This window comes from Vicugna pacos, chromosome 17 (assembly GCF_048564905.1).
Source record: "Vicugna pacos chromosome 17, VicPac4, whole genome shotgun sequence".
Lineage (NCBI taxonomy): Eukaryota > Metazoa > Chordata > Mammalia > Artiodactyla > Camelidae > Vicugna > Vicugna pacos.
The window spans coordinates 20,392,826-20,417,973 of NC_133003.1; the positions used below are offsets into that span (position 1 = coordinate 20,392,826).

At 48.2% G+C, this 25,148-nt stretch overlaps 1 protein-coding gene and 1 long non-coding RNA gene across 5 annotated transcripts; one reads left to right on the forward strand and one right to left on the reverse strand.

The window, feature by feature from the left end:
• Window positions 1–9,475: 9,475 nt before the first annotated feature.
• On the forward strand, window positions 9,476–20,986 carry LOC140686744 (uncharacterized). 3 transcript variants are annotated; one of them, XR_012060632.1, is made up of 5 exons: window positions 9,476–10,071; window positions 10,939–14,983; window positions 17,865–18,035; window positions 18,380–18,546; window positions 20,334–20,986. It is a non-coding gene; the product is annotated as an uncharacterized lncRNA (long non-coding RNA). The 3 variants fall into 3 exon arrangements; XR_012060631.1 differs by lacking the exon at window positions 20,334–20,986 and adding an exon at window positions 18,999–19,169; XR_012060633.1 differs by lacking the exons at window positions 17,865–18,035; window positions 18,380–18,546; window positions 20,334–20,986 and adding an exon at window positions 17,292–17,458.
• Window positions 10,581–23,362, reverse strand: CSPG5 (chondroitin sulfate proteoglycan 5). Of its 2 annotated transcripts, XM_072941179.1 has the most exons (6): window positions 23,088–23,362; window positions 21,286–22,399; window positions 18,342–18,530; window positions 16,409–16,484; window positions 10,965–11,096; window positions 10,581–10,789 (listed from the first exon to the last, which is right to left on the reverse strand). In XM_072941179.1, the coding sequence occupies exons 1-6, from the start codon at window positions 23,182–23,184 to the stop codon at window positions 10,769–10,771; spliced, it is 1,629 nt and encodes a 542-aa protein (XP_072797280.1). In that variant the 5' UTR covers window positions 23,185–23,362; the 3' UTR covers window positions 10,581–10,768. The 2 variants fall into 2 exon arrangements, with proteins under 2 accessions (XP_072797280.1, XP_072797279.1); XM_072941178.1 differs by having other exon boundaries at window positions 10,581–11,096; window positions 23,088–23,361.
• Window positions 23,363–25,148: the final 1,786 nt, after the last annotated feature.

Genomic DNA, 25,148 nt, shown 5'->3' on the forward strand with positions numbered 1-25,148 from the left:
TGCAGCAGACAATATCAAAAAAGAAGACAAGACAGACTGAGAGAAACCATTTGCAAAAGACACATCTAATAGAGGACTATTATCCAAAATATACAAAGAACTCTTAAAAACTCAATAATTTAAAAAATATGATTAAAACTGAACCCCAAACTTTAACAGACACCTCATCAAAGATGTACATATAGCAAATAAGTATAGGAGAAGATGGACCATATCATGTGTCATCAGAGAAATGCAGATGAAAACAACAATGAGATACCTCTGTTAGAATGGCCCAAATCCAGCACACTGACAACACCAAATGCGGACAGGATGTGGAGTAACAGGAACTCTGATACATCGCTAGTGGGAATGCAAAATTGTACAGTCACTTTGAAGATAGTTCAGTAGTTTCTTACAAAATTAAACATACTATAACCACATGACTCAGCAATCATACTCCTTGAAATTTACCCAAAGGAGTCAAAAAATATGTCCACATAAAAACCTGCACAACGATGTTTACAGCAGCTTTATTCATAATTGCCAAAACCTGGAAGCAACCAAGATGTTCTTCAGTAGGGGAATCAATAAATATACTGTTCATCCAGACGATGAAAATCTACTCAGTCCTAAAAGGAAATGAACTGTTCAGCCATGAAAAGACATGGAAGAAATCTCAATGCATATTACTGAGAGGAACCAATCTGAAAAGGCTATATATACTGAAAAGGCTAGAAGTCTATGACATTCTAGAAAAAGCAAACCTACGGCGACAATAAAAGATCAGCAGGTTTTTTGGCGGGTTGATGAATAGGCAGAACACAGAAAATATTTAGGGCAGTGAAACTACTCTGTATGATATGATAATGGTGGGTACATGTCATTATACATCTGTCCAAACCCACAGACCATACAACACCAAGAGTGAAGTCTAAGGTAAACTACAGACTTTGGGTGATTCTGACGTGTCAGTGCAGGTTATTGATGCATCTTGGTAAAGAAATGTACCATTCTGGTGAGTGATGTTGCTAATAAGGGAGTCTATACATCTCTCTGGGCAGTATTTGTGAAATCTCTGTATCTTCCTCTAAATTTTGTTGTAAACCCAAAACTATTGTTTAAAAAATAGTCTTTAAAAAAGACTACAGAGTAAAGCAAAACTTAAAGTAAAATTCATAGTCTTAATATGGGTAGACTAGAGGAAGGACTGAAAAATAATGAGCCAAGCATCCGTAAACAGGTCAGAAAGAAGAGCAAGATAAACCCAATGAAAGTTAAAGAATGGAAATAATAAAAATAAAAGCAGGAAATAATGAAACAGAAAACACATATGCAACAGAATGATCAACAAAAGCCAAGAAGTAGTTTTTTTTTGAAAGGATTGATACAACTGATAAGCCTTTTGTGTGACTAATCAAGAAAAGAGAGGAAGGGGAGGGTATACCTCAAGTGGTAGAGCGCATGCTTAGCATGCAGGAGGTCCTGGGTTCAATCCCCAGTCCCTCCTCTAAGAACACATAAATAAATAAGCCTAATTACCTCCCTCCTTGCCAAAAAAAAAAAATCTGTATTCATTGTGAGAAATAAAGAATAGTATTAAAAAAATTTTTTTAAAAAGGAAGAAAAAAGAGAAGGCAGGAATAACCAATATCCAGAATATAAATGGGGCACAACTAGAGATCTTGAAATCTTAAAATTACAAGAGGATATTGAAACAGGATTATTCTAAAGATTTTTGACATTTTAGATGAAATGGACACATTTCTAGAAAAATACAAGTTCTCAAAAGTGACACAAAAGGGGGGAAGTTATAGCTCAGTGGTAGAGTGTGTGCTCAGCAAGCATGAGGTTGTGGGTTCAATCCCAGTACATCTATTTAAAAAGTGAATAAATAAATAAACTTAATTACCTCCCCCTAAAAAAAACTTTAAAAAAAAACCAGAGAAATTTTTTTTAAGTGACACAAAAATAGAAAACCTTAATCCTGTAACTGATAAGGAAGTTAAATCCGTAACTAAGAAAACATTTCACTCCAGGCCCAGATGGCCTCACTGGTATCTGGTGAGAAAGAAATGATGCCAATATTAGACACTCTTTCTGAGAATATAAAAAGAGGTTATACTACCCAATACATTTTCTAAGGTTGACATAACCTTGATACCAAACACCTAACAAAGGTAGTATAAGAAAGGAAAGTTACAGGCCAACCTAACTTAGGAATGTATTTGAAAACTTTCTAAAAATACACGTTATCAAATTTAGCACAGCAATAAAGCGAAAGGTTAATGCATCCAACTAAGTTATATTTATTCCAAAACTGCAAGATTGGTTTAACATTTGAAAAATCAGTGTAACTTTATGTAGTAAGAGGATAAAAGAGGGAAATTACATGATTCTCTCAATAGATGCAGAAAAGCTTTTGATAAAATTTAACATCTATGGAGAGTAAAAACCCTTAGCAAACTATGAATAGAAGGAAACTTCTTTAATTTGATAAATGGTATCTGCGAAAAAGCCTACAGCAAACATTGTTTTTAATGAAAGTTTGAAGGTGTTCTTTGCGAGACAGGCAATGACACAAGGATGCCTGCTCTCATCGTATCTATTCATAGTGTGCTGAAAGGTCTTGGCTAGTGCGATAAACCCAGAAAGAGAATTAAAATGTATTTAACGGTTGTAAAGGAAGAAAGAAAACTATCTTTATTTGCAGATTATATGATTATATACATACATAGAAAATCCAAAAGAATCTACATATAAATTATTATCATGATCAGTGTTTATCAAGGTTGCTGAATATCAAATCAATGTTAAAAATGATTGTTTCTAATTAAAATATAATAGAAATAAGAAAATTTAAAACTCTGAAAAGATATCACTTACAGTAGTATAGAGAGATAAGTTACCTAGAAAGAAATCTAGCAAATATGTTTCATGCAGAAAACCATAGAACAATTTTTAGAGAAATTCTAGAAGACCCAAATAAACTGAGAGATAGATCATGTTCATCGATTGGACAACTCAATATTGTAAAGGTCAGTTCTCTCCAGACTGACCTACAGATTCCATCCAGTTCCAACTCAAGTCTCAAGGATTTTTTATATTCGTTTATGTTTGTTTCGCTGCAACCTGACAAGCTGGTACTAAAATGTATGCAGAAAGGCAAAGGGCTCAACATTGCCAAGACACTATTGAGAAATAAAATGGGAGGACTTGGACTAGTAGATATCAAAGTTTGCTATGAAGCTAGAAACACAGTGTGATTGTGTTGCAGAGGCAGACAAATAGACCAAAGGAATAAAATGAAGTTCTCAGAGACAGACCCATTCATATACATACATTTGAATAATGCAAAAGTGACACTTCAGCGCAGCGGAATGAGAAATGATAGCGTTTTCAATAAATGATGCTGGGCCAACTGGATATGCGTTTGGGAAAAAAAATGAAATTGGATCCCTACCTAGTGTCATTTACAAAAAATCAGTTCCAGGTAGATTATAGCCAGCAGTGAGCTGATGAATATTTAACAACTAGCTCCCCAGGGGGAACACTATCCCTGACTTTCAGTGTTTACCGAGTTCCATGTTATAAAAACTCCGACTATGGCTGATTCCAGGCAATCACTTTAAGGTCACTGAATGCAGAGTAGGGAAAAATGTGCAGCAGTGACCGCATGGATGGTATTTCCAAAATACAGACTCAACTGACATAAATCACCTCCAGAGCACAGATATGAGTAAAATAAGTAGGAAGTGATGAACTTTGAGTATTTATTACCTTTGTTTGTAATACAATTTATTTAACTGTAAGTTTATACAGGTTAATTTTTAATGATTGCTATATTTAACAACTGGCTTACAAAATACATGAAAATTTAACAACTTCCTCATGAGCCGCTATGGGCCACTTCTAACACAACACTGATTTTATACCTGAATGTGAAAGGCAAACAGAGTTTTTTTTTTTTTAATATGGAATTATTGTTCAATTTTTTTTATTTAATTTTTTGAGGGGAAGGTAATTAAATTTGCTTATTTTAGAGGAGGTACTGGGGACTAAACACAGGGCCTTATGCACGCTAATCATGCGTTCTACCACTTGAGCTATACCCTCCGCCTGAATTTTTATAAGTTTAATATAAAAAAGATTATTTAGGAAAATATTTTTATGATCTCAAGATAGGAAACAATTTCTTTTCCTTTTTCTTTCCTTTTGTGGTTAGTTTTGTTGAGCTGTGTGCAGGAGAGTTAGCATGGCAGTCCCTCCTGAACATTCTATCCTCAGAAAGAGCTGCTTACAGGATTGGCCTTTGGCCAGCATCTGGAAACTGAGAGTTTTGGAAAGTTTCTCATTATTCCCCAAGTAGTAAGAGTTTGGGCACTTTTCACTGTGCCTAAACTGTTTCTGCAAACAGTGTGGTCGAAGCTGAACACCTGCTTTCTTTCTGGGAGACTGGAATTGTGGTACTTGCTGAGCAGTGGGTGCTACACAGCCAGCCCCCAGCAAAAGCTCTCAGTCTCTTATGAACTTCCCCGACAGGCATCGTTTCAAATGTGTTGTCATGACTGGAGGAATTAAGTGTGTCCCGTGTTGACTCCGCTGGGAGAGGACTCTTGGGAGCTTGCTCTTGGTTTTCTCCGGACTTCTCCCCGTGTGCCTTTTCTCTTTGCTGATTTTGCTTTGTATCCTTTCACTGCAGTAAGTCTTAGCTGTGAGTAAGACCACATGCCCAGTCCTGTCAGTCCTGCTAGTGAATCATTAAAGCTGGAAGTGATCTTGGGGGACTTCTGACACAAGATATAAAATTCACCTTTTTAAAGTGTATAGTTGGGCCACCTCCTGCCCCAGGGCTGCAGGAGTTTGCTTTTACCCTCCCCCATCTGTGCTTGGAACTGGTGTCAGAAGGATTCGTCTTCTCCAAGAGGTTTTCAAAGCAAGGCTTGTAGTGGGGAGAGGCTTCCGGCCCCTTAGGGGCACACGGCTTTGCTACTACTCCTCTCCCAGAGGCAGTTCATCTTTCCTGGGCATGGGAACATGAGGGTTTCTAGCAGATTAAGGCTTTTGCTTTGATTGATAGAAGAGTCTGTACAGTAGGTGGGGTTTTGTTCCTGGGCACCAATAACTGGGGTGCTCTCAGGTCTCCTGACTCTCCGGTTTTTCTTGTGGGTGCCAGATTGAGGCTTGTGGAAAAGAGCTTGTGAATGACTGTGGACATTCCTTATGTCTGGAGCTCCCAGGAATTCTGAACTGTCAGGCTAGCTCACACTCTGCCTTTATGAATCCATTAACATTTTAGCTGTCTTCTTTCCTGCTTTTATGGTGCTGCCTTTTCCTCCTGGGCTCTGCCATGGGTGAAGTTCATGTGTTCTGTGCATCTTTAAAGGGACCTGACACCCTCTGGAATTCAATTAAGTTGGGATTATGTAGGTTATCTGACTTTCTCTTGCTGTTAGGGTATGAGTGATGTTCTCACGTGACTTTCGGTATCCTAGGTGGGAGCAACTCTTCAGGAATGATTTTGTAACCAGAAAGGAAGCTTGATAAAGTTGACTACATAAAAATTAACTTTAGTACTAACTTAATTAACATTATGAGTATGATATCGCAAGACACAGAGTGGGAGAGATATTTGCAACACATATGACCAATAAAAAGCTCATAAATGAGCTATATAAAGAATGCCTGTGAATCAATAATAAAAAGAAAATACAGTAGAGAAATGAGCTAAAGAGGTAAGCAGATGATTTGCCAAAGCAGAAATCTAGATAATGAATAAACATATGAAAAAGAGTGCTTACACCAGAAATTGACACGACATTGTAAACTGACTATATTTCAGTAAAAAAGAACGCAAATAAAAGAGGTGCAATCTCATTAACTATTAGGGAATGCAAATTAAAATCACAATTACACACCAATACAAAGCCTACAAGAACGGCTAAAAGTCATGGATGGACTTGGAGGGAATTATCCTAAGTGAAATAAGTCATACAGATACTTTATATCAGTTACCTGTGGAGGCTAAAAAATACAACAAACTAGTGAATACAACAAAAAGAAGTAGACTCACAGACATAGAGAACAAACCGGTGGTTACCACTGGGAATGGGGAGGGGCAAGGCAGGGGCGGGGGTGTGGGAAGCACAAATTACTGAGTGTAAGACAGGCTCAAGGACGTACTGTACAACATGGGAATATAGCCAATATTTTGTAATGATTATAAATGGAAAGTAACCTTTAAAAATTGCATACAAATTTAAAGATAAAACATAAAATGTTTATTTAAAAAAGGAATCCCTATGAAAACCAATAAAATGCACCTATGCTATCAAAAAGAAAAACAAGAATAGCTAAAACTGAAAACATGTGAGAACATCAAGTGTTGACAAGGATGTGGAGCAAACAACTCTCCTCCACTGTTGGTGGGAGTTACTGATACAACCACTTTTGACATTATCTTGTAAAGGTAAAGACAGGCTAAATTCCATCCCAGCAATTCCGCTCCTGGTCTTGTACCTCAGAATTGCAGACACCTGTGCACCAGAGGCTGACCCCTCTGATGGACATATTCTTCTCTGACTTTGATAAACCTTTGGCCAGAGTACTGCTGAGTCCGGCTGGCTACCTGAGCCCTTTGGGTACTTTGCTCCCATGAACTCTGTGTAATCTCACTGTTACACACTCAGGAGACAACAGTATTTCAAGTTTGCTGTAGAGGAGCCCCTCTCTCCTCCCCCCAGCCTCTCCTGTGCCTGTGATGAGCTCCTGGGCTGAGGGAGGAGCTGCGGCTACAGTTCTCAGCAGTGACCGTGGGTGTCCATACCTCAGCTCCCCGCTGGTACTCACCCTCTCCCTTGGGCCTAGGGGTGGGTTTGTACAGCCCCTCCTGTGTCTCAGAATCCTTTCATGTACTTTATGTCGTATCTCGTGACTGGGAAGTAAGCTCCACCAAGAGGGACTTGTGGTCCGACTTGTCCTTGCTTGCTATGTCCTGGATGCCTAGGTAGTCCTGTGAAAAGGTAGGGATTTAACAGGTGAAGAAACAGGCTCAGAGAGGCCACCTGACCCCCAAATGAAGGGGCCTGCTGGCCCTCAATCTGGTATTTAGTGCTGCATTTTGGGGCACAAGATAACCTTTTCATTTCTATAAACTATATGAGAAACAAGAAGGAACTGTAAATCCAATGTATGTGTCACAACATCACACAGAGGAAGGGATATGAAATAAAAGACCAAGGTCTGAGTTCTAATATTGCTGCTGATGCTTTCCAGCCCTAAGGCCCACTCTGCAGGCTCTGCTGAGGGCGTGATGAGACCACAAATATGAAAGTGTGTTGTAAATAGTAAGGCATCGTTGGGGGTTGAACTGTGTCCCCCTGCAAAGATACACTGACGTCCTAACTCCCAGTACCTGTAATCTTGACTTATTTTGAGATAGGGTCTTTGCAGTTGTAATCAAGTTAAGACGAAGTCATTGTCTTAAATCTAATGATTGTTGTCCTTCTAAGAAGGCCTTGTGAAGACACAGAGACATAGAGGAAAGACGGCCACGTGAAGGCAGAGGCAGAACCTGGAGTGATGTAACTACAAGCCAAAGAAAGCCAAGGATTACTGGCAACCACCAGAAGCCAGGACGAGGCAAGGAAGGATCTTCCCTCTAGCTGTCAGAGGGAGCATGGCCCTGCTGACACCTTTATTTCAAACTTCCAGGCTTCAAAACTGTGAGAGAATAAGGTTCTGACAGTTTTAAGCCACTCAGCTTGTGGTAATTTGTTATGGTGGCCCCAGGAAACGAACACAGGGCTGGCATGTGTATAAAGGGTAGGCCTTGCAGGGCTATGGTTCAGCCCTGCATGTACACTTCTCCCAAGTGAAATGACCAGTCAGTGCTGAAAGGCTCCTCAGCAACTGATTTTCCTTCCATGCTGCCTAAGTTTCCCACATTTTCAGTAGAGATGAGGACACAGGACAGGCTATGGAGCAGGGTGGAACAAGCAGAAAGAAGGGATCTGGGGACAAATGTCTGAAAAAAAGAGCAGCAGGTGCTGAAGGGGGATGTCTCCATGCCAGGCGATCACTGTAGGGACAGGTGAGGAAGGGAACGGCAGGGCTGGAGGTCCCCAGAAAGGATGCTGGCCGGCCCCACGCAGCACAATTTCTGAGAAGCACAAGCCCAAGGCAGGAAAGGGCCAGCACAGACCTCAGTGTATCCTGTTCCACACGTCAACCCCTTCTTTGGATCAAAGACTCTTGGCAGCACCTGGTAATTCTATTCGTTAGGCCTGCACTGTCTCCTGTTCCCCTTCCGATCTGGGTTTTCTTATCCTTCCTGCATGTGCTATAAAGGTGGGATAGAGCCAAGGGCTTTAATCCGCATTTCAGAATATTCTCATGAGAAACAAGACAAAACAAAACACAATACTAACAACCCCTTACGTCTGGATGGGATTTCGAACTTACAAAGTGCTTTCACATACAACCCTTCCTGGGCCCTCCCTGTGAAAACAGCCAGCGGCGCTCATCCATGAGAGCCAGATCCCACCCCAAATCAGTGATCACAGGAAGTCCTAAGCAGAACCAGGCCCAACCCCCTAAAGTGGGGAAGGGTTAGGTTTGGAGACCAAAATACACACAGGCCATAACCTCACATCCTCATATGCAGCCCCATCCAATAGCAAAGAGCAGACTGGGTTCACGGCAGCAGTGGAAACGCCATCTGGTCAAGAGTCCCAAGATGAAAGGAGAGGACTTCTGTTGTCAGCAAATTGGGGACTAGGTGACTTGAATCAACCCTTCCACCAAGGACAACCAAAAGGCTGTATAAATGTCTTAAAAGCATAAAGACCTATTAAGATTCTAAAGAACTGCTAGGCTGACATCCCAGAGGACAGGGATGCAGACAGGTGAGCCCAGCATTCAGGGCCTCTTCTTCCCTGGAGGCACTTGCCCATTTGGAAGAGGTGACCAAGAGAATGCACTGCATTTCTGAAAGTCTTGCGGGGATGTGGGAAGGGGGTGTTGGAGTGCAGGGCCCACCAAAGGTGGGACACTGATAAACCATTGCCTTTTTTGGGCTGTGACCCCAGAGGATTGTGCCCTAACGGGTAAGGATGAACCAAAAGCAAACCAGCCCTTGAATTATGTGGTAAGTCTGTGGCCTGGCTTCAGAGGCCAGGAAATCACCAACCTTGAATCTGGAATAGTGTGATCCCAGAATTCAAGTGCCCCTGGACATGTGACAAGCAAACCAAAACCCTCTCTAAAGGAAGAAGCCATCTTAGGTCTGAAAATACCTCAGTAAACAATTTTTCAAATACAATGTCCAGCATAAAGTAGAAAAATAATGAGGCACCTAAGGAGACCAATGAGGGAGAACCAACAGAAATCAGGCAACAGAAACACACTCACAGGGATTCCAGTATTGGAATTATCACAGACTGAACACAGGCAAAGTTCTAGAACCCACGCCCCAGTAGCCAGTAATTCTGGCTATTTGAATTCTGAACTCTATCTCTAATCCATCCTCATTCATGCCTGCCTTGCTACAATCCCCTTTGTATCTGCCTTCACCACTGTCTCCAGCGGTATCTTCTTAGAAAACCAATGCTACAATCCCCTTTGTATCTGCCTTCACCACTGTCTCCAGCGGTATCTTCTTAGAAAACCAATCTGACCATCTCTCAGCTTTGTGTTTAACAGCATTCATGGCCCTTCCAACCTAAACTGCCCTTTCCAGCCTCATCACCTAAGACCCCACGCCACAATCTCTAGTCACACAGCACAACTTTCCTGGGAGCATTCTCCTTCTGCCTCGAATGTCCTCTTCTCCTGAATCATCCTGAAAGATGCCCTCTTATCCTTCAAAGTCCAATTTAATTCTCTCCTTTTGAAGCCTTTCTGAAGTCATAACTCCAAAGCTCACAGCTTTGCATGTACTTCTACTAAGTACAGACACACTGTGTTACAATTATTTGTTTGTAAGACTCAAGTACATTGTTAACTTCCTGAGGTTAAGGTCTATCTTGTTCATCTAGAGATCCGGAACAGCACCTGGCTGAGTGAGTGCTGAACAAATATTTATGAAAGAAGGTAAGAGTATTCTTAATAATAGGTGCTACAGATAGTTGTAGACTGAATTGCGTTCCCCCCCAAATCATGTTGAAGCTCTGATCCCTAATGTCAATGTGTTTGGAGATAGGGTAATTAAGGTTAAATGAGGTCATCAGGGTGGGGCCCTAATCCAATAGGTGCCCTTATAAAAAGAGGAAGAGGCACCAGAGAGCTCTCTCTGCATGCACTGAGAAAAGATCATGTGAGGACACAGTAAGAAGGTGGCTGTCTGCAAGCCAGAAAGAGAGGCCTTGCCAGAAACTGGCCCTGTTGGTGCCTTGAACTTGGACTTCTACCCTCCAGAACTATGAGAAAATAAATGTCTGTTGTTTAGGCCTCCCACTCTGTGGTCTTCTGTTATGGTCCAAGCTGCCTCACACATAGACCATATCGGGGATTTCAAACATGTATAAATATACATCTTTAGTGACGGTAAGAATTTGACTCAAACTGACAAGGTAGGAAGCAGGCACAATGCCATCGGGAAATGGCTTTTTAAAAAGTTTTATTTCAAGAACTTTGTTTTTTCTGGTATTTCAAAAAAAAAGGTGGGTCAAAGTACAAAAAAAGTCAGTTGAATAACAGCATGGGTTTAGAAATCACATCAGCAGAAGCAATGTCCAGACAGCACAGACAAAACAATCCAAGGTATGCAATTCTTGTTCAGGTTCTTTGCTTATTTTGTGTTTTTTCCCTCCTGTACAAAATACACCAAAGCATGCCATGAGACCAGAAAAAGAAAGGAGTTTAACAAATGGTTACAAGAAATAGACTCTGTACAAGAGGAGATAATGCTTCTTCCCAGTCCCCCCACCCCCCACTTCCTCTCTTCTTGCTCTGCTTTAGGTTAAATTATTCTGAAGACAGTTCACCTCCAAGTCGGCCTGGTCACCTTTGCCACCCTCGAGCTTGGGCGACATGGAGTTCTGGATGTTAAATGACTCCTCCTCTTTCAGACAGGACTTGAGAGCTTCCTGGATTTTGTGGGGAGCACTAGATTCATCCTGGAAGAGAAAATAAGGTGACGGAGGGGTGCGAAGGAGACAACAGGTACAGGCACCAAGTAATAATCCTACGCTTTTCAATCTGGGTTGAAGAAGAACTGAAAAAAGGAAGACAGCTCTGAGACTTGAATGAACCAAAGTGACTCACTAGCAGATACTTTTTAGGTATAAAATCCTTAAAAACACTGGCCAGATATAGATGAAAACTTGACAGGTAATTGGATTACAAATACCTTTAATGTAGGCCAGTCCGAGGCTTTCTCTCTGGTAGAGGTTAGGGAGAAAACTGCCCCAGGCCCCTGTAAAGCCTCACCTGTTGGTGAGCTTGGCTTGGCCTGCCTGGCCCCTCTTCCCAGAGGTCTTGCTCAGGGAACATGACTTGTCGGTGCATTCAGTCCTGTTCAGGTGCAAAGCAGCTCCTGGCAAAGCTAGGTCCCCTCTCCCCACAGCAAATAGAGGCTATAGATGTGTGAACCTCTCTCCATCAGAAGTTTCTCTACCCAGAGATGCTAGCTTCGAAGGTGTCCCCTCCGTCTGAGCCCGGAGAAGTCCAGCTGCTGAATGGGCTGCCATCCTCTGCATTAGACAGTGTTTGTGCTGCTGCTTCACAGCCCACCTCTGACGTGAGCCCGTGCCGTCCTGCCTTTCCTTGTGTGTTGCCTGCGGCTGTGACAAGCTCCTGAGCCTGATCTGAATTTGCTTGTTGCAGGTTTTCAGGAATCCCATACCGGCACAGTCCTTACTTTGCACTCGGAGAACTCATACAGCAGCTCCTGCCTCCCCTACTCCTTCCCTTCAGGACCACCTGAGGGGGTTTATGCAGTGCGATTTAGTGGGCCTCAATTCTTTCTCAGCTGCCCCAGATAGCTCCTGTAAGTGCTCAGAACTCTGTTGATCAAATAGGTGGGGTAGCTCCCCTGGGCAGGCTCATGGGTGGCAAGAAGGGTAACGTCCTGGTCTGACCAGTTAGCCTAGACCTTTTGTAATTTAACCACTTCCAAAATTCAAGGTACTCACCATGTATAAGGACCAGGCATTCTTCACAAAACTGCATGAGCTGTTGTCTAGGCTGTCTGCTACTGAGTTTGACCCATAATGGCACCAGGTCAGGGGAATGACTGGTTGGAAAGTAGGGAAAGGCTCCAGGCCTGTGTAGGACACCTGGCGTTCAAACGTACTGTGCATATAGGAATCACCGTCACCTGCTCCCTGCCTCACTTAGCACTTTTCCAGACCAGCTTGAATAAAGTGATTTAATAGAGTTTCAAAGACCTCAGGAGTGATTTACAGACAACAGTGGAACACATGTTCCCCATTTTCAGTGAGACAAGCACAGGAGGAAATGAACCTTCAGTGCCGAGGCGGATTTCAGGCAAGGCAGCTGCACCAGCACCCATGGGGGCTGGACATTTTCTACCACTGCTTGGAAAGGTTTAGAAAAAAATTTTTCAATGCCAGAAACATATACATGCTGAGATAGAAAGATCACCCTGATGTATTAAGTATATGTGCATGTGCGCGCGCACACACATTTATGGAGAGGGAAGGAGGACAAGGCAGAACTTCTGTACTGTCTGGGAGCAGACACTGGGCGTGGAAGCATGAGAACTGGGCCATGAGAGACCCAGGGTAGAACGGACTTGGAATCACAGGAAAACCTGGAATACGACAGGATGGCCTATATTTACCTCTCCTCTTACAAGGATGGAACTCACTTTCATGTTTTTCAAGATAACTGACCCCTCCCTGCCCCGGCTCCCACCCTAGTGCACTCCCTGGGGCCAAGTGGATTTAGTGAGTCCTGTTGTAGATCCAGGCATCAAAGCTGTGCTGCCGTGATGGGCGGGGGGGACCCAGATTACACCTGGTCTCTTGAGGGCCTGTGGGCTTTGGACAGATGCGAAAGCTGCCTTCTGGGCCAATGGGTGGGAGAAGTATATCCTAAAAATAGGGAACACAGGTATCCAGGTAACACTATCAGACAAGTTAAGTACCTCCAAGAAGAACACGTGAGGGAGCATCTAGACCAAGACGGAGCTACCCTAGCCCAGGGGCTCCCCCAGAGCCCCATCCTGTTAAGCCGAGGGCTGCTGAATCCCTCAGCGGAAGGCCCTCTGGTTTAGGGGAAGTCCCTCGTCAAGAGGGAACTGGACCTCCCTCTGGCGGAAGTCTGGGAACAATTCTGGCATTCCACCCAGCTATGTGGGCATCCGTTAGCCAGGGGTTCAGGCCTGGGTTCCTACTGGTCCAGATACAAACCTCCATGGCGGTGGGGGGGGGCACAGTCGGTGCTTTACCAAGTACAAGGAAGAAACATGGAAGATTGGGAAATTAGAAAGATGTAAATGGGGAGGATGGGGGTGCAAAGCACAAAGGGCCAGGAAGGTCTGTCAGATCTCTGGAGGACCAAGTTACAGCCACGGCACTCCCCTGACAGCACAGCTGTGAAAACCAGTAGGGCCACTCTCGGTGCTTGGGCAGGTGATTTCAGCCGTGCTGTGCAGCTGGAGGACGTCCAGCTTCCTACACACTAGAAGTTCCTCCCGGAAAACTGCTAACCTCCAAAACAGAGGCTGAGGAGTCGAGGAATTTTCCTTTTCCTCCTGATGCTCCTTTCCGAGGCTGGCTCTCAGCTACAAGGATACACATGCACTGAGCCACCGGCTCACCTGCCCCGTGGCCCCTCACCAGTCCAGAGGGCCCCGGCCAGGAGCAGCACAAGGTGATACACGCAGCAGGGGAAAGGGACGTGCCCCCGACACAGAACCCAGCCACGGACCCTGCCCCCGCCAGACCCAGAGCAGCACGCTTTCTTTTGTTTGAAATGTTTTCAGAGTATGGCTTATAGAGATTATTGGAACTCTGAAGGAAAATGACCTGCTCAGTCTACTTTACTCATATAAAAGAAATCACTCCTCTATTATGATACATAAAACTCTCTACAATTTTAGGAGACACCAAAATCAACAAGGAAATTTGAGGGATGAAGGGCGAGGGATGGGGAGAGACTAACGGAGCAGGCTTGACTCAAGTGTCCTCATTTCAGCTTCCCGGCCACCTGAAGGTTTCCTCACTTTTGCCTGCTGCTAGCACCACTGTGCAGGCTGAAGTAAGGGACAGGGCTTCACTGCATAATAAAGTGGTAACTGTCTTAACTATCAATGCCACCAGATCTTGACAGTGACAAAGTATGACTTCCGGGCTTGTGGTGGGAATTAGAGGTGAACCTTGTAGAAAACCCACCTGCTGGACAGAAGTGTCCCTCCTCACACACTCAGAGCTTTGGCAGAGAGGACAGGATGCCCTTTGGGGCATAAGCTGAGGGAAGGATGCCAGGTGGAGACGGCCCTCAAGATCCAAGAGGAGCTGGAGGACACCACTTCACTGTGGGATGCCCCGCGTGCTACCCAGACAACCACATGGCCCTTTCCAGTCAGAGTCCACCATGCCTGACCACCCTGCTCCATTCCGTTCTTGTTTTGCCATATTCTGAACTCAAGGCTGGTGGCAGCTTTCATGGACAAATGCCTTGCTTCCACAAAGCTGGGTTGGCCAAGAAGCACAGGAAACCTTTGTATTGGCTCATGTGACCAAGGCCTCCAAGAGGAGTTACTTCCTCTTGCTGCCTTTGTGAAGAGGATGGGTAGACATGCCTAGGGAGTCAGAAACGCATGTGTTGGGAGCTTTGCTAAGGACACTTGCACTCCGTGGACAACGAACATCTGCCTGCAGGCACCACCATACAGGTCAGACCTGCTGCCTGACACGTATAAGAGGGCAGACCAGACAGTGGAGCCCACAGACCCCGTGGCAGGCTGGCCAGCGCTCCCTAGCAGTCAGTCCCTAAGTGACAACGAGATGCTGATCACTGCAAGGGGCTGGGTAAGGTAGGTATTGGTGTACCGAGTTGAGTAAGGCTCACACTACATCCTTGTGGGTTGATTAATATGATTATCAATCTTAAAGTTTATAGGAACCTTGTTTTCTTGGTTATAATGTCCATCTTGAGGCATACCAAGTAAAATATTATCTGTTCTTTCTCTACTTTTTATATCAAAGACTTGAAAATAATTATCCTAAATTAGCCTCTCTTTCATTTCTTATTTAAATTGACCCTTTTGCTCCTCCTCCACCAGGCCAAGTTCTTCTTTTCTGGGGTTTGATGAACAAGGTCTCATGTACCATTATTCTCTCCTTCCCCTTCTGGGGCTACCCTTTCCCCATTTATGAGAAGAAAACAGTGGTTAGATTTGTGCTGTCCAATATGGTAGCACTAGCCACATTCCAGGAGCTCTGAAGCCTTGGTAGCTGGTGGCTGCTGTAGTGGACAGTGCAGATACACACATTTCTACCTCACAGAACGTCCCACTGCACAGCACTGGCCTAGACTGTTAAGGCCCCTGTAAGCTCACAAACTGTATGGTCCATTATTTCAAAGAACTGCTTCAAAATTTCCTCTTAACTCTTGAAAAGTCTTAGTTTCACTCCTTTATCTGTGTAATGGTGCATTTACCTGCAGGTTTGAAGCCTACATCATGTGCAGAATTCTTGGGTTTGGATATGACATGATTTGGGGCTTCAATAGCTTCTGTCTTATTTCTGAAATTCTGACAGTATCCAGTATTTGACTCGTTAGTCTGGTCCAGGTGACACACTAGGCCAGGGTCTTTAGAAAATGGTCGATTAAGACCTTTTATTGGGTTTCAACTGATATCTGTGAGCCCATCTTCCTAAGAACAGATTTACCCCTAGACTTATGGTTCCACCAGTGCCTGTGCTCACTTCAGCCCTAACCAGTGTATAGAAGCCTGCTCGGTTTTAGGGTCCTCAGTGTCAAAGACACTGTTCTTCCAGGCATCCCAGAGGTTTTTCCACTCATCCCAAAGAGCAACCACCATTTGCTTCAATGATCAGCAGGAAATTCCCTAGCAATGAAAGCAGAGCCTTTCTCCTTGATATAGAAAATAGAAAGACAAAAATCAGACTTCTAAAGCCTAGATGAAGCTAAAAATCATGAATCATCCTAGAAACAGATCTTTAGTACTTTGTATAACTTTGCTTGTCAAGGAAGTGATACACCATCAAGCTCTTATTCTACTCTCACTGCCCCAACTGACTGCGCTATCCCGATCCTCTGAGCCCTGAGGAGCGGCTCTACACTCTGAAGTAGACCAAAGGCGTGGGCAGGGGCTGAAGCATGCATAAGGGCAGATGTGAAGAAGACAAGTTACCTGGCAGATAACGTTATCATAGTGGGCCAAGGCACAGGCATGGGGGGAGGAGGTACGGGGCGTGTCGCTAAATTTCCTTACATTTGGGTGAGAGCCCTCGGCAATGGTGGAGAGGGAGAAGTTATCGTTGTGCAGCTCAGACGGGGTCCGGAATTTGCTGGTTGGGACAGAAAAGAGAAGGGCAAATGTAAGTGAAACGATCATTGTGAAATGTGAGACGCTCTGGGGGTCAAGTGCTGTGTCTCACCAAATGCCACCGACCATCATAAGATGCACCACCGTCTCATGTACCACTGAGGAAAAAACCACCACTTAAATCAAGATCCAATACTTTCTTATTACCTAGAGCTTTTATACATACTTTAAGTAGCTCATTTAGACTTTAGATAAAAAACTAACAACGATATGAACAGCTATGACCATGTTTGTGCAGTCAGACAATTACAACTGCACCATGACTGCCATCTGGCCAACAGTGACTGTAAGGTGCCTGCAATTGTCAGACACAATCCAGTTTCAGAGATGTTAATATGTGGGAAAAAAACGTGTCTTAGAATCAGGAAACTGCAGCAGTATCTGCAGTGCACTGGGTACATGTAGTGTTTTCAGAGCAGTAACCAGGCTGGGAAAGAAAGAAGGCATACAGAGGGGAACGAGGGAGCCAGCATTTGAGCTGAGCGGGTGTGGGAGCCGTGCTTTGTGCAAAACACATAACCAGTTAGAGGAGGAAGGCCTAGAATGGGGCCCTGTCCCAGGCCTCAGCTCTTGCTTCTACACTCCCCTGGTAGCTGCTCCTTCCCTCCCATCCTCATCAGCAGCTGCCCTGATAGGTGGTCCCAGGTCCCATTCTCACCCTGACCCTCCCCTCACCACCCCCCTCCAAGGCCCCTTGGTGTCAGCATGTGGAGCCAAGGGCCTTGGTTTGGGATCACATGTGCAGATACAGCTCTGCCTCAATGCACAGGCACAATGGAGAGGCCCCTGCAGCCCCACGGCGGTTTGCTGAAAGGCTGCAGAGAGCTGCCGGCATCTGCACATCCCACGAGTTTACCCAGCAAAGGAGCAACAGATGGCGTTTTGTCCTTTTCCCAGGACCCAGGGCAAGTCCTTCAGTCACATTCTCTGAGGGGACTCTCGGGTCAGGGGGAGGGGATTAATGGGACAACAAGTTGAAAGGGGGGTGGGGGCAGTTCTGCATAAATTGTCTCTTGTGCCCCAAGGAAGCTGACTCCAGTCTCCTTTTGTGACTCCTATGACACTTCAGAAGGTTCTCTGCTTAGTACTGAGAGTGATTCTCTCGCAGTGTGTAAGGTCACATTTGTGTGTTCAAGGCACTTCAAGGGTAAATGCATGTTGATTCCCACATGCAGTCACTCCTCTGCTAAGGGAAGAGCTGAAATGAGGCTCCATGTCCCCATAGGGCCCTTAAAGTCCACAGCAGAGGAAATTAGGTCTGGGCCCCTCTGCCCGCAACATCCTACTTAGGGGAGGGAAAGAGGACTTCCGTGAGTTCCTTACATCTCTGTCTGGACAAAAGGTTGACAATTTTGAAAGCAACACACTGCAGCGCTAAACCCTTTCACTGAGGAGGAGCTGGTATCGAGTGACAGCAGATCTGAGGGAGCTGGAGTCACTTCATGCTGATTTGTGAGCGAAATCCTCACACTGGCCACTGGCTGTCAAAGACCCGGGGAGCAGCTGTAGTCAGGTAGGAGCCGGGGACTGGGCACAGTAACTCACTTGGGGGCCAGAGTCGGGAGCTGCTCTACTCCAGCTGCTTTTCTTTTAAGCGCCCTCTGGCTGGGGGGTGGGGGGTGGGGCACGTTGCCGGACAGCTGAGTGTGCCACGGGGCTCAGCCTCTGCTGCAGTTCCGGCACATTCTCTGTAGGAATGGGTAAGCTTGGGGGAATCTTTGGTATGAAAAACACAACTGGGGATGGCAAGCAGGTGCCAGAAACCCTCACGACCACATCCCTGGATCAGGTGGGGTGGGGCTGGCGGACGGAGACTCACTTGGTCCTACGCAGCTTGGTGTTCTCTGTCTTGAGCAGATAGAGCTTCTTGGCGAAGAACACCGTCATCATGAAGAGCAGGAGCAGCACGAGGGCGGCGGAGCCGACAGCCACGCACATCACCTGGAAGTCGGTGATGATGGACTCGCAGCGCATCCCCTTGTGCCAGATGTAGTCCTGTGTGTTGCACCTGCACCAGCGACAGGGTGAGACTGAGGCGATGGGCGGGCTGGCAGCTGTGACCACAGCGAGGGTCTGACCCCTAACCTCAGGACTTTGTTCTGTGGCCTGTCCCCATGACCGGCTAGAGGAGCTGTGGTGCCCCTGCCTGTGCAAACCTATGGCTGCTATTCCTGCCTCCTCTTTACAACCACACTCTGATGGGGGCTGGGCACAGATGAGGTAACCAGGGCGCTGGGAAACTGAGCGAACTGGTCATTCACACGACTGAAGTGACCGAGGAGGGAAGGGAACCCTGGTTGCCACCTCGCAGCTGCAGTGAGAACAATCACAGGATTCTCTGACCGCCTCCCCTCTCCCAGCCCCGAACCTTGGGCTCTGGTGAAAAAAAACGATGAGAAACAAGATCATTAGGAGCTCTGGCTACAGAGTAGTAGGGTCTGCCCTTCACATGAAGACCTATCTTGTTGCTCTGCAGTTCCGTCTAGCTCACGTGCCTAACCAGACGCTGACAAATAAGGAAGCGATAGACAAGGACAAGCACAAAGATAGATGGATTTTCTCCTTCTACCTCTGCAGCCCCTAAAGTTCTGCCCCTCAAGCTTCCTGTCCTATTACCATGAGAACTGCCATGAAAGCATAGTGAGAATCAACCTCTGGGTGGGTTTCAGTCCTTTTGTTGAGTGACTTTCTCCTGCCCTTGGGGACATTCCCAGGCTCCAACTCTTCCAATGACATTGCTGTTTCCATGGGAACCAGACTGCTTCAAAGAGGAAAGATGTGGAAGGATACAGAAACAGGCAAAGGAGGGAGGACGTGAACCTCAGGGTGAATGACAGATAAGAGAAAGGGGTCCAGAAATGGGAAAATTATGCATCGGAGAATTAGCTACTCCACACCTAGAACAGGGTGGGGAGATGTGGCTGGCAGGGAATTCTTTCTTTTCCAACTGCCCCTCTGTAGTTGTGGGAAGCCATCTGTTGGAGGATGTGGGAAAAGGGGAGCCTTCTAACTGACTGTTCTAGAGGCAAGTTCTTCCACAGCTCTGCTCATTTCCCTGCAGTGGTTGGGGTGACAGAGACAAAAGCATGCTGCAGTCTGCAACCAAGGGCTCGGCAGCCTCTTGTGAGTGGAATGCAAAACAGTTTCCAAGCCAGGGTTGGGCCTGGGTGTACCCGCCAGAGGAGGAATCTCTGGTAGGGAGGTCCAGTGTGACCCTGGGATGCAAACTGCACGAGAGGGGCTGGAGTGAACTTGTGGAGAAGCCCTTCTGAGGCAGGACCTACTGGAGGATTCATGCTCAGCAAAGGCATGCCGCTTAGTGAGGATAGGCTTACCCTTCCACTTGGGAATCCCCTGAGAGTTCCAGGAGGTTCTGGGAACTGCTCTAGCTCTCCAGAGGCAGCCAGGGCCCCAAACTGCATTCTCTGATGGGGAACTTATTCTGATGATGAAAACTCAGGCCTCCAATAGGATGAAAGATAATGATATTGCACAGGGATTCCATAGCTCCCAGACTAAAATTATTACTATAGTCCCCCCAACTAGAGTTTGTGGAGCAAAATCACAGGTTTCCCCATATTTCTGGCAACTCTTAACCCACCAGCAATGTCTTAATGCTGTAATTTCTTGATCATAGTTCCTCTTTTTGGCAATAGCTGGACAACTCCAACCAGAACTGTGTGGACACATCCTAAATGAGTGCCCCAATGTCACAATCTTTTATAGGAAAAAACTTCATAGGGAGGCACTGGAACTCAAGCTTTAATGCCAAAAGACCAGCATTCATACTTTCTATATGTTATTCTATCAGAACACTAAGACCTACAGAATTTGAATTCTTCACATACCTCCAGAAAGACAATGAAAAAGAAACATCAGGATTGACACTTAAAAAAGAGATGCAGATTCCGGGAACACTCCTCATAGGACCGATGGAAATCTGAGGACTCCAGGCCACTTTTAGGGCCTGAAAAGGATGGAGACAAGCAAACCACCCAGATTACCCCTGACTTGTGCTTCTTCCTCACTGTGAGGGCATGTGTATGGGGGTAATTACTGATGAGGTGTGGGATGGTGGCTACAGACAACGTCCTTACACTCTGACATTAAACTCTCTGGGTCTTTAAAACATACTGGACTGGGTATCCCCAAGATGACAATCCAGGTAGAAGAAAGGAAAAAGCTGCCACCACAGTTAAGAACCCCCACCACATCTGCTATGCCAGGAAAGACTCTCCCCTTAACTTGACCTTTTTGACTGGCTGCTCCCTGCGTCTTGTTCCCAGTGAGAAGGTCCTCACTCTGACTTTACCTTCCCTGTAAAGAGGCAGGCCCTCCTCCTGCCACTCATATGGCTCAGAGGGAGTGATCAGCAGTTATCTTTCCTCCCAGAATGTGCATCTTATGCTAGTATAGCCAGAACTCGCCAACGAGAACTTGCCCTCAAGCCAGTAAATGCCTCCTCCAAAACGCTTAGTGGAGTCCCTTTATGTTGCCTTTACAGTTTGCTGGTTTGGTAAAGGACACAACACTCAGAGGAAATGTCATTTCTGAGGAACCTCTACCAGTGATGAGATCACAGGAAGCATACATAAGATGTAATTCTGTAGATTTACTGTGACCATCTCTTGACCTGGGACTCCTGTGAACGCACAATCTCTGGGAAGCTGTGCTTGTCACAGTCCCCTTTCTGCTGAGTCTGCCTCTTGTGTGCTCATCAGTTCTCTGACCAGCCCCTGGGCACTGGCCCATCACACCCTTACCTGCAGAAGGCCCCTATGTTCTCCACCAGGTAGCACTGGCCGCCATTGTGACAGTAGCTCGGGAAGAGGTCGCACACTGACCGGCAGGAGCCATTATGTCGCACAAAGCCACTGCGGCACTCAGTGCCATTCTCGCTTGGGGCCAGGTCCCTGCCTGGCTCTCCTGGACGCGGCCGGAGGGCGATGCTGCCGCCCGGGACTATCCCCAGAGTATGCTGTGGAGGGACAGCATGCCACCGACTGGTGGGCTGGCCTGTCCCAGGCCCCAGACCAGGCTTCTCAGTGGGCATGAGAAGGTCATTTTCATCTTCCAGGTCTCCGCCTCCCACTGCATCCTTGTCATCCTCCTCTTCCTCCTCCTCTTCCTCCAAGTCATCATAGAAGGATGTGGTGGGGTAGAAATCAGATTCATCAAAGGGGGTGAAGTCATCGTATAAGTCTAGCAGGCTCCAGGAAGGGGTCTCCCCCCCAGTATCGGGGTGGTGCTCTGAGGTTCCTGGTGAACCAGGGAAGCTCCCCAGGTCGGCGCCACGGCCCTCACCATCCAGTCCTTCAAAGTAATCGATGTCAATTATATCTGATGCTGGATGGGGCTCCAGTGTGCCCTGAAAGGGGTACGTGGGCTCTGGCCCATTAGCGTCAGGTGTGCTGCCTCCTAGGTTCAGCCAAACCTCCAAGGGGCTCTCCTTGGGGAGTTCAGGGCCTGGGCTCAGCTTGTCGCCAGGGGTGGGGGAGGGCGTTTCGCGGGCCACTGTAGCCTCAGGGGTGGCGGGGGACGTCGATGACTGCCCGAGGGCCTCGTCGGGAGCCGGAAGGGTGGCTGGAAGGGCCTGGGTGTCGCCGCTGCCGGCCTCTGCAGTCACTCCGCCCAGGCTTGGGCTTTCAGCTTCCAGCCAGGCCGTGCCCGTCACCGCCGCGGACGCCTCCAACGCCTCCTCTGGCCCGACCTTAGGGCCCACAAAGGCCTGCTCGCCGCTGGGCGCAGTCCACGAGGTCTCTTCTTCCTCAGCTTTTGATGGGTCGGTCTTCTCCCGCGTGTCGTTGGCACGCGGCTCCCAAGCTAGCACGCTCTTCACGCGCTCGCCGGCGTCGACGTCGTTGCCTACCTCACGCGCTGTGGGCGGGAGAGAGAGAGGGGTGGGGCGTCAGGGCGGCGCGCATACCGGGGCCTTGGGCCGCGCCCCGCCCCCGCCTCAGCTGCTCTCCCAGACACCCGCCAACCCTAGGCCTCTGCTTCAAGCTTTCTCAAGGCCACGCCCCATCTTTAAACCCCACCCCACAAGCAAGGGAAGACTCGGGCCCAACGTTTCCCCGCTCAGGCCCCGCCCCCAAGAGTCAGACCCCGCCCCCAACACGACTCGCAGTCTAACCAGGGCGGTCCCCAACTCCAGCGCCTGGCACGAGTCTTACCCTGGGGGCTCCTCTCCACCTCCAGGCCCCACCCAGAAGTCGCACCCCTAGGGTCCCGCCCCAACCTAGACTCCACCCCGAACTCTCATCCTTGCGCCCCTCATTACCTCCAGATCCCGCCCTTAAGTCTCACCCTCAGGCCCCGCCTACCAGGTCCCTCCCCCAGCTACCACCTCGGTCCGCACACTCGGGTCGCGGCCGCCCCCATCACTCGGCCTGCCCAGTGTTCACCACCTCCTCCTGCGCCTCTTCCCCTGCCCGGGCGGCAGGCAAGGTGCTGCCCCGCCCCCTTGCCACATCTCCCGTACTCTGCCAGTATCCGAAGCCGGCGGGACCCTGGCCCGGGGTGGGATGCGAGAGCCCCTGGGGTCCAGGTCTCAGTCGGTACCTACCCGGCGCGGCCCCGGAGGCGAGGACCAGCGTGGCCCCCAGAAGCAGCAGCAGCGGCGGCGGCCCCCAGCCCTGGCCTCCGCCCCACGCTTGGCCCATGGCGCGGCGCCCCGACCGCTGTCCGCGGTCTGCCCAGATGGCTGCGCCCTCGGCTCGGCGGCCGCCGCGCCTCCCGCCCGTGCTGCAGCCGTCTCAGCCCACGATGGGCAGCGCGAGAAGCCGCATGCCGCCGCCGCCGTCCGCCGCTGTCCCCGGCGCGCCGCGCCTCCCCGCCTCCCGCGCCGCCGCTGCCGCGCTCAGCGCCGCCCCAACCCCGCCCGCCGCGCCCGCCCCGCCGCACGTAGCTCTGACGCTGGCCCTGCTCAGTCCGCCTGTCCGGGGGGACAGATAGACCCCTGGGTCGGAATGCGGAGACAAACGGACGTGGAGTAGCGCGGGGGTAGGCGCACAGCGCCGCGCGTGGCGTTAGCCGACAGGTGCACTGGCGGGAGACCTGCGGGGCGGGGCCTCGGTCCCGCCCTCTCCGTGGAAGGCTGGCACGGGCCCCCAGCCTGCGAGGAACCCACCCGCCACGCCGCGAGCACTGAGGCGGGGGCCCAGACACCCGCAAGCTCGGGGCGGGGCTCGGGAGAGCCGCAGGGGGCGGAAGCCCGAGCCCGCGCTGTGGCAGTGAGCCGAACCCAGAGCGAACGGAGCCTCTCGGATTTCTGCGCCAACCCTGTGTTCGGGGCGGAGAAGGGTCTCCGAGAGGTTTCCGAGTCCCAGCGCGAGGGCGGGGCGGGGCGGGCGCTGGCAGCCCCAGGCAAGGGGGCGAAGTCGACCTCCCAGACTCTAATCGGATCAGACCTAATCCGTTCGCAGCCAAAGCCCAGACCTCTCACAGCCAGGCCCGCCCGAACGCATGCCGGGGGCAGGGGGCAAGACCTTCCTGGGACTGCGGCTACCATGCCTGCCTGCCTTCTTGCCTCTTCAGGGCAGCCTGGGAAGTGGCCTTTAATCCCCGCTCTTACCCCCTCCCCAGGTTACATCGCCCCCCTTGTGTCCCGGGATACCAAAGCTCAAGTTGCTGGGCAGTCCCAAGCGGCCTAGATCACAGCCTAGGGACACGCGGACGCCATGCCAAGCGTTATAGTATGTCTGCGGACTCTGACAAAGCTAACTGCAGTCCAGAACCACTCATCCTCGAATCCCTGCTTGGTAGGGGAGTTGCAGCCTAGTCATCTAGTCTATCCATCAAACCGACCTCTACCTCTTGATCTGCTATTAACCCAAATGACATTCAGGGTCACTGCCTGAGATGTGGCAACACTGGTATTTGAGAGGCTTCCATTTCTGACATTAGAAAACCACGGTAAGTGACCAAGATGGAGATTCTCCTAATCTCTCTCTAGTACATGTCTCTGGATGGGTTTGCCTTGGTTCAAAGCCTTTCTCTCACTGGAACTAGTTTTGCTGCAGTCTCTTTGCTTGACCTGGTGGTTTCCTCCCTCCAGGTCTGCCTGGCAAACTCCTTAACCCAGACAGCTCAGCTGTCACCTTCCCTTACCTGAAGTCTTGTCAGCTTGCCCCAAGTAGTTAGACATTTAGGCCCTAATATCAATTACTGTCTACAGTAATTCCCCATTGGACTGCAAGACACTTGAGTGCACAGCGCCAGGCACAAATGGAAGCTCCCTAAGGTGGGTAGGAGGCATAAATGAATGAATGGCAACCATCTTACCCCAACCCCAGAACCTTGGGTCTGGACCTTCCTGCAAATGGACTTGCTGAGGCTCTTTCCATGGCTTCATTGCCTCTGGGGACAGTAACGACCAGTGTGAAATACAACCTTTTTCGAGAAGAGGGCCAGGCAGGGCTTTGCACCTGTTTGCCACAGGGGCACTAACACACCCTCCAACACCATCTCTGCTTTCCTGCAGCTCACCTTTGCATCTCTCTCTCTTTTTTTTTTTTTTTGCCTCCTATAACAAGTCTCTATGTATTGCTCTGCTCTGTCTCTATAACTCTTGGGTGATGGCTGTCAGAGTGGAGGATCTTGGTGGACATGTCTACCTCCCACTTCC